Source organism: Rhincodon typus, chromosome 21, assembly GCF_021869965.1.
Source record: "Rhincodon typus isolate 14 chromosome 21, sRhiTyp1.1, whole genome shotgun sequence".
Classification (NCBI taxonomy): Eukaryota; Metazoa; Chordata; class Chondrichthyes; order Orectolobiformes; family Rhincodontidae; genus Rhincodon; species Rhincodon typus.
Window position 1 is genome coordinate 8,507,801 of NC_063352.1, and position 13,559 is coordinate 8,521,359.

Genomic DNA, 13,559 nt, shown 5'->3' on the forward strand with positions numbered 1-13,559 from the left:
AAAACTACAAGGGAAACCAATGAGGCTAAAGGTAATAAATCCTCCGGACCTGATGCTTTGCATCCAAGGTTTTTAAAGGAAACAACCGCAGAGATAGTGAATGCACTGGTGGTAAAGGGGAGGCAGTGGTAACGTCACTGGGATAGTGATCTAGAACCCCAGGCAATATTTTATGGACACCAGGGACACCCACTTTGGTAGCAAAAACAGGAAGGCAGATTATCATCCGAATGTCAAAAGGTTGGGAAAAGAGGTGCAACAAGATCTGGGTGTCCTCGTACACCAATCGCTGAAAGCAAGCAAGCAAGTGCAACAGGCAGTGAAGGTAGCTAATAATATGGTGGCCTTCATAGCAAGGGATTTCACGGACAGGAGCAGGGATGTCTTTCTGCAACTGTACTTTTTTTTTTTTTTTTTTTAAGACCACACATGGATTATTGGGTCCACTTCTGGTTTTCTATGAAGAAAGTTGTTTTGTCTATGGCAGGAGTGCAACAGAAGTCTACAAGACTGATTTTTTGGATGGCAGGTCTGACATATGAAGACAGACTAGATCAGTTAGATCACAATATTCACCAGAAGTTAGAAGAATGAGGAGGAGGGGGGAATCTCAAAGAAACCTAGAAAATTCTAACATGGCTAGACAGGATAAATGCCAGATCGATGTTCTCAATGACCACATAATCCAAAACCAGGGATTACAATCTAACAATACGGGGTAGACCAGTGATTGACTGTATTTCAGTACATGTGACAATAAAATCAATGAAAAGCTTTGTTTATGAGCTGTACAGGCAGATCACAGCAAGCAAAGGATTTACAGATCAAAAAGACTTCGAGGCATACAGGTTACATTGTGGGTTACATTATGTGAGGCTAGAGTCCATTCAATAGTCTGATAACAGCTGGAAAGAAACTATTCCTGAATCTGCTTGTGTGTGTGTTCAGGCTTCTGTATCTTCTGCCTGATGGAAGAGGTTGTAGGAGATCATTACCGGGGTGCAATGGGTCTTTGATGTTGGCCGCCTTTTTGCGGCAGTGAGCCATGCAAGTGGAGTCCATGGATGGAAGGTTGGCTTCTGTGATGGTCTGGGCTGTGCACACCACCTTCTGTAGTTTATGGTCCTGGGCAGAGCAGTTGCCGTACCAGGCTGTTGTGCACCCAGACAGTATGCTTTCAATGGTGCATCTGTAGAAGTTGATGAGGGAGCTTATTAACATGCCAAATTTCCTGAGCCGCCTGAGGAAGAGGAGACATTGTTGTGTCTTCTCGACTGTCACATCTACGTGGGAAGTGCAGGACAGGTCATTGGTTATCGTCACTCCGAGAAACTTGATGCTCTTCACTCTCTCAACCTCAGTTCTGTTGAAGTAGATGGGAGCGTGTTCCCCTCCTTTCTTTCTGAAGTCAATGATCAATTCTTCAGTTTTGCCAACGTTGAGAGACAGATTGTTTTCATTGCACCACATCACCAAGCCCCCTATCCCCCTTCTGTATTTTGACTCGTCGTTCTTCGATATCCATCCCATTACGGTGTTGTTGTCAGTGAACTTGTAGGTGACGTTCATTCAGAATTTGGCAACACAGTTGTAGGTGTACAAGAGTCCAGTGGGGGCTGAGGATGCATGGGGGGGGGGGGCATGCGCCAGTGTTGAGCGTTGTTGTGGAGGTGGTGCAGTTACCTATCCTCACTGATTTCAGCCTATAGGTCAGAAAGCTGAGGATCCAGTTGCAGAGGGTGGAGCCGAGACCAAGGTCACGCAGTTTTGAGATCAGTCTGGAGGTGATAATGGTGTTGAAGGCTGAGCAGGAGTCTGGTGTAGGCGTCTTGGTGTCCAGATGTACCAGGGATGAGTGCAGGGCTAGGGATATGGCGTCCTATATAGACCCGTTATATCGGCAGGCAAATTGCAGAGGATTGAGGGAGGCTGGGAGACTGGAGTTGATGTGGGCCATGACCAGTCTCTCGAAGCACTTCATGATTATTGGGGTCAGAGCTATTAGGCAGCAGTCATTAAGGCACAGAGCATGTGTTTTCTTGGGTACGGGGATGATGGTGATCTTCCTGAAGCAGTTGGGGACTTTGACTTGTAGGAGGTAGAGGTTGAAGATGTCAGTGAATACCTCCGCCAGTTGTTCTGCACAGCATCCGAGTGCTTGGCCAGGGACACCATCTGGGCCCGTTGCTTTCCTCGGGTTGACTCCCAGAAAGACTGATCGGACTTCTGAAGCAGTGACAGAGGGGACAGGTGTCATCACGCCGGTGGTATTCTGCTCAAACTGAGCATAGAAAGCATTGAGCGTGTCAGGGAGGGATCTGTCATTGTCCACTATCTTACACTGTTTTATTTTATATCCTGTAATGTCATTTAGGCTTTGCCATAGACAGCGGGATTCTGTTTGGTAGGTCTGGGCCTCTAACTCGGTCCAGTACTGCTTCTCTGCCTCCCTGATGGTTTTGTGGAGGTCACATCTGGATTTTCTGTATTGGTCCGGGTCACCCAACTTGAATGCTGCACATCTGGTCTCCAGCAGGGAGTGGATTTCCTGGTTTACCCAAGGTTACTCAGATTAATTTCTTAGGACTGAGACAATGAGAAATTTCTTTACCTGGAATGGTGAGACTGTGGAATTTTCTGTCACCAAGCGGCAGAGGCCAAAACATCGAATTGTCTCAACGCTATGTTAGATACAGAAAATCCTCGGTATTTGCAATGGCATGATGTGTGAAATCACCAATCCATGCCAAAAAGCAAGCAGCAACAAAATTCAACATCCGCGGGCAAACTCATGTATCCGCGACTTTTAATCTGTATTTTTAAACAGGCTCCGCATTCGTGAATTCCATCATTTGCGAGGGTTCTCAAACAAAACCCTTGGCATGCAAGGAATGACTGTATAGTTCTTAGGGCTAAAGGAATCTAAGGGTATGGGATGAAAGTGGGAATAGGATACAAAATTGGATGATCGGCTATGATCATTCTGAAGGGTAGAGCAGGCTCAAATGCCCTACTCCTGCTCCTATTTTCTATGTTTCTGTGACACGGACTCAAATGGCTGCTGGTAAAATTTGAATTCAGTAAAAATCTAGAATAAAAGTTGGCCCAAAGGCAAAACATATAATCACTATCAACTGTCATAAACACTCATCTGGTTCATTAATGTCCTTTAGGAAAGAAAATCTGCTGTCCTACCTGGTCTGGCCTACATGCGATTCCAGACCAATGGACTGAAGTGGTTGACTCTTAACTGCCCTTTGGCAATTAGGGATGCACAATAAATGTCAGCCTAGCCAACAATGTCGACATCCCGCGAATCCTCTGGATTTGAGGATACAGGTATCGCTGGCGACATTTATGCACATCCCTAATTGCCAATAAAACACCTTTATTTAAAGTGGAAGGAAGACAAAAAAAAAGTCATCCAAATTGACGTTTCGGGTTGGGACCCTTCTTCAGAAAAGACTTGCGAGCTTTCCTGCTCGTCTGACGCTGCCTGGCCTGCTGTGTTCCTCCAACTCCACACTGTGTTGTCTCTAACTCCAGCATCTGCAGTTCTTGCGATCTGAGTTTCTCCAGTACTTTGTTTTTATTTCTAATCTGAAGTACCCATTGTACTTTGCATTTACTTTATTTTTGAGAAGAAGTCTGCAGCTGTTTTATTTTTAGGCCATGTTTGAACCTATAGCAGTTTCCATAACAAAGGACAAGTTTTGTCACACGAGTATGTAACTCAAAGGGAAACATTTTTTTGTTTAACAACGTGAGTGAGTGATGTTTGTTCTTGGAGTCGTGATCAAAATTCCTCAACTGTTTTCAAAATTAAACATGTGCTTGATAACTGGTTTTCCTTTTTGCCAGTTTAAACAAAATGGAAATTTCTTTGATTTTTGATGAACATAAAATAGAAATCATAATCACATGCAATACCCATGTACTCACGTTACTGAGAAACTGCGACAGCTGAGTGCATTGTGTTATTCTTAAACAAATCTGGTGACTTAATATGCAAACTACTTCCCAAGAGGAGGTTATAACTTGGAACAATTATTTTTTAAACAAATTACTGCGCAAATATTTCACGGAATGCACATGGTTATTCACAGGAAGTGTGTTCTAAGAGATAAAACTTACAACACAGTGGACTTCATAAACAGTAATTGAAAATAGTCTGTGTTATGAACAAAAAAACTCTCTTGTCTCTGTCGCCTTCTTAATCTTTTTCATCCCCTCTCTTTGGTTGCCTTCAACAATTTTTGTTTCCTTACAGCTGTGATGCACATTTCGTATTGCATCTACACTACTATATTTACATTGAAGTCATTGTATTGTTGATTCTGTCTCAATTCTGCTGTGTCTCCTCATTGATGAGTGTAGCAACATGATGCATTCTTTTTCCATTTCTGTTTGAGGCAGAGATTTAGAGGCTGAAGTCGGAGAATGGAGAATGTGTTGCAATCTGACAGTAAGCAGGTAGGCAAGAGAGTAAGGGGGCAAGTGTGCTGCTGAGTGGTGACTGATCCTGGTGTATGAGTGCACTGGGAAAAGCTAATATGAGAAAAGCCCAAATTGTGGAAGATTTTATTGGTTTCTGTATCAGTAAGGAGGCAGTGGGGTTCTGGTTCTATGGCGACTGAACAATTTAATTGGTGAAAGAACAGTTAGGGAGAGATTGGTTTTGCGCATAAACAAGGAGCAGCAGTAGGCCATTTGGCCCCTCAAGCGTACTCTGCCATTTAACAAAATCAGGACTGATTATAACTACAAATTCACATTCTCACCTACCTTGCTTACCAAGAATCTACCCACTTTGGCTTTAAAAATATTGACAGACTCTGCTTCTACCATTTTTTTTAAAAATAGAGTTCCAAAGAGTCATGAGCCTCTGAAAACTTTTTTTTTGCCTAATTTGTTTTAAATGGAACCTGTGACTAACAATGTTTAAACAGTGACTATATCCTCTCCACACCTACCTTGTTAAGACCCCTCAGAAACTCATACATTTCAATCAAGTCACCTCTTACTCTGCTAAACTCCAGCAGATACAAGCCCAGCCTATCCAACAACTTTTCCTCATAAGGCAACATGCCCTTTCCATGGATTACGGTCTAGCAAATCTTCTCAGCATTGCTTCCAACTCATTTACTTCCCTTCTTGATTAAGGCAACTAATACTGTACACAGCATTCCAGTGCCGTGTCTTTCGTATTCAATTCCCCTTACAATAAATGATAACTTATTTTGCTTTCCTAATTATTTGCTGTATTTTGCACATTAATCTTTTGCCAATCATGTCCTAGGGCACCCAGACCCCTCTGCAATCTCTCATCATTTAAATAATTTGTTCCTTTTTTAAAACCTTTTTCCAAAATAGAAAATTTCACATTTTCCACATTATACTCAGTCTGGAAACCGAGTGGGTCTGAGGAATAAATGCGACTTTGAAGAACTGAGTGGTGCTAGAAACTGGGGCAATGATAGCTTGTTTAAAAGATATGAATAGCTTCTAGCAAGCATAAATGTGCCAGTCTGTAATCCTGACTATTAATCTTAACAATTGCAAAAATAACCAATTTATCTCAGATAGTTTAGAAAGTATTGACACCATGGGCTCAACTTTCCCAGCCCCTTAAAGGCCTGGGAAATCAAGTGTGAAAATATGGCAAGATTGGAAACGTATTGTTCACTGAGATTTGGCATTCTTGTGATTCTGTCCTGATCAGTGCAAGATGAACAACTTTGAAATCATGTCTCCTTTATCAGCAACATTCAAGCTTTGTACTACCAAGCAGGTACTTGATAGCTTGTTGGATCTGGAAGCAGGGGGAAGGTATTTGGGAATACTAGGATGGACACAAGAACAGTGCACAGGGAAAGGATGATTGGAATATCAGGGATATGGGCTCTTGAATATGTATTCTAAGCCCAAGTACAGGTCAAGTAAAGGCTTGGAACGCAATAGTGGGCCAGGAAAGCAGTGAAAATTTTAAAATGGTGAATGACAAATTTGATGGTGATGCTAAACAGCAGTTAAAAGATGGCAGGGAATTAGTAGGCAATAGTCAGTGGGAATTTGAAAAGCTATTGTGTAAGGAGATGTCAGATATCTGTAAGAATAATAGGGTTGTAATAAGTAGGGGATTTTAACTTTCCAAACATAGACTGAGACGGTCAGTGTCAAGGGCTGGGATGGGGAGGAATTTGTTCAGTGTGCACAAGAAAAATTTCTTATTCAAATCTGTGGATGTACCTACTAGAGAAGAAGCAATACTTGACCTTCTGTTCATGAATACGGCAGGGCAAGTGACTGAGGTTTCAGAGGGGGTCTTTTGGACAAGTGATCATAATTCTATTAGCTTTATATAGTCATAGAAAAGGATAAAACTGATCAAAAAGTTAAAGTTCTAAACTACAGTAAGGCCAATTTTGACCGTATTAGAAAGGAACTTTCAAAAGTTGACTGCGGGAGGCTATTCACAGGTAAAGGGATGGTTGCAAAATGGGAGGCCTTTAAGAATGAAATAATGAGAGTTCGGAAACAGTATGTTCTTGTTAGGATGAAGGGCAAGGCTGCTAAGTGTAGGGAATACTGGATGTCAAGAGAAATTGAGGCTCAGGTGAAGAAAAGGAAGGAGACATATCAGGTATAGACAGCTGGGATCTAGAGAACCCCTAAAGATTACAAGGGCAGTAGATGTATACTTAAGAGGGAAATCAGAAGGGCAAGAACGGGACATGAGATAGCTTTGGCAAATTGGGTAACGGAGAATATAAAAAAGAGATTCTATAAGTACGTTAAGGGCAAAGGAGTAACTAAAGAGAGAATGGGGCCCCTTAAAGATCAATGTAGCCATTTGTGTATGGAACCACAGCAGATGGGTGAGTTATTAAATGAATATTTCACATCAGTATTTCCTGTGGGGAAGGACATAGAAGCTAGGGAACTTGGGGAAAATAAATAGTGACGTCTTGAAAAGAGTTTATATTGCACAGATGGTGGTGCTGAAGGTCTTAAAGCACAAAGATGGATAAATCCCCAGGACCCGATCAGGTGTTTTCCAGAACTTCCGTCGCTTCCCACAAAGAGATGGCTGGACCCCTTGCTGAGATATCTGTATCATCGACAGCCACAGGTGAGGTGACGGAAGACTGATGGTTGGCTAATGTGGTGCCATTATTTAAGAAAGGCTGTGAGGAAAAGCCAGGGAACTATAGACTAGTCAGCCCGATGTTAATAGTGGGTAAGTTGTTGGAGGGGATTCTGAGGGAAAGGATTTACATGTATTTGGAAAGGCAAGGACTGATTAGGGATAGTCAACATGGCTTTGTGCGAGAGGAAATTGTGTCTCGCTAACTTGATTCATTTTTCAGAAGGGGTGACAAAGAAAATTGATAAAGGCAGAGTGGTAGATGTCTACATGGACTTCAAGCAAAGCATGCAACAAGGTTCCACATGGTAGACTGGTTAGTAAAATTAGACCATATGGGATTCAGAGTGAGCTAGCCAATTGGATACAAAATTTTATTGAAGGCAGGAGACATAGGGGTGGTAGAGGGTTGCTTTTTAGACCGGAAGCTTGTGACCAGCTGTGACACAAAGATTTTGGATATTAAAGTTATCTCAGAGTACAATGGGACCTTGATCAGATGGGTCAGTGGGCTTAGGAGTGGCAGATGGAGTTTAATTTAGATAAATGTAAGATGTTGTATTTTGGTAAGAAACCAGGGCAGGACTGACACAGTTAATGGTAGGGCCCTGGGGAGTGTTGCTGAACAAAGAGACCTAGGCTGCAGGCGCATAGTTCCTTGGAAGTGGAGTCGGAGGTAGAGTGAGTGGTAAAGAGGCATTTGGCACACTTTCCTTCATTGCTCAGAACATTGAGTATAGCAGTTGGGACATTATGTTTCAGCTGTGCAGGACATTGGTGAGGCCACTTTTAGAATACTGCGTACAATTCTGGCTGTCCTTCTATACGAAGAGTGTTGTTGAACTTGAAAGGGTGCAGAAAAGACTTAGAAGGATGTTGCTGGAACTGAAGGGTTTGAGCAATAGAAAGAGGCTGAATAGGCTGGCACTTTTCCCCTGGAGTGCCAGAAGCTGAGGGGTGATTTTATAAACCTCTATAAAGTCATGAGTGGCACGGTTAGGGTGAATAGCCAAGGCCTTTTTCCCAAGGCAGGAAAGTCCAAAACTGCTTGCCATAGGTTTAAGGTGAGAGGGAAAAGATTTAAAAGGGACCTAAGGGGCAACTTTCTCATGCAGCAGGTGGTGTGTATAGAATGAGTTGTCAGAGGAAGTGGAGGAGGCTGGTACAATTACAACATTTAAAAAGGCATCTGGATGGGTATGTGAATAGAAGTGGTTTTAGACGCATATGGGCCAAATGGGACTAGGTCAGATTGGCAGGTCTGGTTGGCGTGCACAAGGTGGACCTGTACGACTCTATGACTGTAAAAGACAGGACTGTGCCCGCCTTGAACACTTAAATGAGACACACAGTACAGTACCTATATCTACCCATGGTTTTAACATTATCACAATTGCACAGCTCTTTCAGCAGGCTTTCTGGTTGGTGCTCTGTAAATACAAAACTGAAAAGCAAAATACTGCAGCTACTCAAGATCGGGAACAAAAACCAAGTAATAGAGAAACTTAGCAGATCTGGCAGCAACTGCGGAAAGAGAAATGAGATAATATAGGGTTCAAGATCTCTTCTCTGGAGTCTTTTTCAGACCAGGAGTCATTAGATTGGAGATGTTACTTTTTCTCCCCCCCTCTCACCATTGACAATGCCAGGTCTGCTGAACTTACCAACCTTTGTTTACATTCCTGAAAAAAAAAATCAACTTTTTTTATTAAGAGCTTCCATCTCAGAGACCACTACTGAACAATCCGCATCCTTCAAGCTGCTCTGAAATCTCCTGATATTTCAACAGCTAAATACCAAAAGGTTGAGAAGACCCACAACAAATCTATGTCAAACAACACACAACATCCTTAAAAAGAAGTTTCTTTATTGTCCAAATGTTCAAGGATTCCAAGGTCTGGATCTGCAACTTCGCCAAAAACTGATCTGTTCTTTCTTATGCCACACCCAGTTTACGAAGTTCTGTTGAAATCTGTACATTACTGGTCAACAACATTTCTCAAATTAAACAGACTTAAAAAACAGGAGCAAAAACATTACCTCCGGCCACTTTGCAACATTTTCTTCTGTCAAAAAGCAGAGAAAACAAACAGCAATTAAATAACTGAGTTGATTTAGTCTGAGCGAACTATCAATTTGAATGTTAAAGTTACCAGGAACAGCTATATAATACGTCTGCCTCATACTGAACAAAGCAAATAATTTATTTTTGCCATTTACATTATGTTTCAATTTAATCTCTAGATTATGGCATGCATGACAATACTGGGCAAGTTCACCAGCAAGTATGAATATGAGACTTTCTGGACATAGAGCGTCCTATGTGTAAACAAACTAGCAGATAGAAAAGAAAGACTTATACTTTGCTATTAGGCTTTTCATAAACTCGGTGTCCCACAACGTTCTGCAGCCATTTAAGCAATTTTGAAATATTTTTGGCAATGTAGGAAATGTAGCAGATGAATTGCAGTCAACAAAAAACAAAATAATATTGACTCACAATCTGGTTTTTGTGATAATGATTGAGGAATAAAGATTGCCAGAACACCAGGGATACCTTTACTGATAACTTTTGAAATGAACTCCATAGGATCCTTTGTACCTACCTGGTAAGGCTTTGGTGTCTCAAAAACTGCTGTTAACAGCACTCCCTCAATTCTGCACTGGAATGTTGGTCTAGATTTCTGTGCTCGAGTCCTGAAGTTGTAAGTGAATCTAGAACCTTCTGACTCAGAGGACCAAACATGGATACAAGCCTGTTCTCTTGTGCAAGACCTTCAGTTCACCCACCCTCAATAAAAAACATCACCAAAAGTAAAATATCAAGGCAAATTTTCCTCTAAGGCAGAGGCATCCAAACTCAGGCAAGAAAGTAGTAACCTTCTTTGATATCTGCAAATGAGATTGGTACTTCACTGCAGAGTGAAGATGCACCTTAGCACTGGACAGGCAGATAGTAGAAAACACTAATATTGTAAAAGTCATGGTTTTGCTCGGTCTAAATTATCTACCTGTGATCTGCAAAAACTTTTGAAACAATAACGTTCTGACCCCCAGAGTTGCAATGACCAATATCAAGACAGACTGGCCTGCAATAAAAGCACATAGCTTGAAAATATACCATATGCAAATATTTGAAGTATTCCCAAGTGTGATACCATCTGGCATTTTTCTGGGAAGCCAGAATTGATGCTGGAAAAATGACAAATGGATTTCTCAGTTAAACAGAATGTGAATTCTAGTAAATCCATGAACTCAGTAAAACTCATTTTATGATGAGTACATGGGTTTTCCTCAGACTTCCCCAGAGCAAATGGTTAGAGTTACCACATATTACAGGTCTGCTTGATGAATGGTAACTTGAAATGCACATTATATTGTGAATGCTTACACATTAATTCAAATTTCAATACTCAACATTGATTGGATACAAATTACCTATAGATAAATACTAATCTACATCAGTTCAGTGTCCAAGAACACTGCCTGAAAATATGAAAACAGCAGTCCAAATCTTGAATACCTTGTGACTTCTCCCATTCTTCCTTACCCAGATCTCAGCACCAGTCTAAGCACTCACCCAAAATGCTTCAGCCTGTACCTTCATCCAAAGCATCTCAGCTAGTGCCCTCACCCATAAAGTTGTATCCTTCTATCATTCCTATCCTATATAAACTTCATTAGATTTGCAGATAAATTTCAGAATTCTCACTCCCCCACTTCAATCCCTACTTCATTTCTCATACTGTCTTCAGTACTTCGTTGCTCAGCGTGCCACTTCTTGAATAGTTTATTTTCCTTTCCCACTGTTTAACCACAAATCACTACATGTTCATGCACCATGTTCCTGTTCTCTGAAAACTGCTACTTCTTTCACCTTTCCATCTCCTGCTTTTTAAAAACCTCTTCAAAATCACATGTACATATGTAAAGACAGTCAAAAGTTCATAACAGAATCAGAATCATAGAGTGATACAGCACAGAAACAGACCCTTCGGTCCAAACAGTCCATGCCGAATATAATCCCAAACTAAACTAGCCCCATCTGCCCATTAAAGCATGGAAGACTGTACTGGCTTTCTTCATTGCAATCTAATCAGTCAAATTTCTTGTTCTATTACTGCAGTACGATAAACTTATTTCCCTCAAGTGCCCATCTAAGCATAAACGTCTTTGCAAAACATTTACGATCTCAATTTCCTACACATTTACAGGCAGAGTGTCCCATGCAATAAAAAGGTCTTCCTCACCATTGCATGTTGTTGCTCAAAACAGTAAGGGCCGCAATTCACCACCTCCTGATTTCCTGCCTTCCTGGTGGGTGAGAAAGGTGGCTAATTTGGAAAATGTCGGTGACCTACGTGTTGAATTTTTTTTAGGGGAGGGGAGCTCCAAATTGCCTGCAATCAGAGGTATGGATAGCAGACAACAGTATGGCTTTGATCCTCCAGATTTCTTCAAAAAAAGACTTTTTCGTCACTGCATCCCCTCCAGACAAGATCTCAACTGGTTATGGTTATGATTCCAAAGCTGCTGGCCTCTCGTTAAATCAGCAGCTTCTGGTAATCAGCGCTGAGGTGCCTAATAGGTAGTTCACAGGCAGGTATCTCCCCTATCAACTCTTAATGAATTGATAGATGGATAAAAGGCTGACGTTGTCTCAGTGGTGGGGCTGGCATGCTAGTCACCATCTAAACTGCTCACCCCCACATTTAGAAAATACGTACAAACATACACAATAAGAGTAGTAGATTATTCTGCTTTACCATTCAATTACATCACCGCTAATCTGTGTGTGTTCAATTTCTACATTCCCATCTACTCCCACTAACCTTCAATGCTCCTGTTTAACAAGAATATATCCACTTTGGCCTTAAAAACACTCAACGAGCCCAATTCCATTGCCATCAGACAGGAGAGTTCCAAAGTTACACAACCTTCAGAAAAAGATTCTCATCTGTGCTTCAGAAAGGCAACATTTAATTTTAAATCGTGTCTCTGGACTGACCCACAAAAGAAAAACATTCCTTTCAATATTCACCTTGTCAAAACTATTTAGGATCTTCTATCAAATCACCTTCACTCTTATATTCCAATGAAAACAAGCCTAGCTTGTTCACTTTATCCCCATATGATAATTCACTTATCCCAGAGAACATCCTCTGAACTGGCTTAACTGGTGGTAATCCCTCCTTAAATAAGGCTTCCAAAAGCGCACAGAATATTCATGACACGGTCTCATATATGGCCTGTATAAGAGAAGCGTAACATTCTTACTTTTATGTTAAATTCCTCTAATAAAGGATAGCACCCCATTATCATTGAATCACGGAATCCCTACAGTGTGGAAACAGGCCATTCAGCCCATTAAATGCACACTGACCCTCCCACAAGCATCCCACCCAGATCCACCCACTATCCCTGTAACCCTACAGTTTTCATCACTAATACACCCAACCTACACATCCCAGAACATTATGGGGAAATTTGGCATGGGCAATCCACCTAACCTACACATCTTTGGACTGTGGGAGGAAACTGGAGCACCCGGAGGAACCCCATGCAGACAGGGTGAGAATGTGCAAACACCACACTGTCAGTTGCCAGAGGGTGGAATTGAATCCAGGTCCCTGGTGCAGTGAGGCAGCAGTGCTAACCACCGAGTTACCATGCTGCCTGTAATTAATTATCCTTAATCACGTGTGGTAGCTGCATATATTTTGTGACTTGTGTGTTAGAACTAGCATGGAATTCTGCAGAGGTTCTCCATTTATATGTAGTACTCTGCTTTTTCATTTTTTCCTGTAAAAAAGTGAACAGCTTCACATTTTCCCATACTATACTCCAGCTGCCAGATTTTTACCCGCTCACTAACTTACCCATAACCATTTTTAACTTCGTTATTTCTTCTTCACAACATACTTTCCTACCTACCTTGATGTTATCTGCAAACAAAAATGTGGAGTGTGAAGACGGAGTAACTAAATCATTTGCAAAAGTTAGGCAGAGATCCCTGCAAGACCTCACTCATCAATCACATTCTACCAAACAGATATATTTACAGTACTGTTTTCTCCCAGCCAGACAGACAATCTTCTATCTACACAAATGTTACCTCTATACCTTGAGCTTTTATCAAGTGCCTTCTGAAAATCCAAGGATGCTGTGTCTACTGGTTCCCCTTTATCCACAGCACATGTTAATTCTTCCAACAAATTGGTTAGACATGATTTCCCTTTAATGAAACCATCCTAAATCTTCCTGATCAACCAGAGTTTTTCTATAATCTCTTTAACAATCAGCTCTAACACCTTCCCCAAAATAGACTTGAAGCTTGCTGATAACACAGTGTGAAGCTGGAGGAGCAGAACAGGCCAGGCAGCATCAGAGGAGCAGGAAAGTTGACGTTTCA

The 13,559-nt window shown here is 41.5% G+C and overlaps 1 protein-coding gene across 1 annotated transcript in view; it reads left to right on the top strand.

Annotated features, from left to right (window-relative positions):
• Window positions 1-9,460, top strand: part of clec16a (C-type lectin domain containing 16A) — a 121,727-nt gene extending 112,267 nt beyond the window's left edge. The window contains exon 9 of the mRNA XM_048609674.1: window positions 9,392-9,460. Within this exon, the coding sequence (XP_048465631.1) occupies window positions 9,392-9,460 (69 nt within the window). The remainder of the gene's footprint in view (window positions 1-9,391) is intronic.
• The last annotated feature ends 4,099 nt before the right edge of the window (window positions 9,461-13,559 follow it).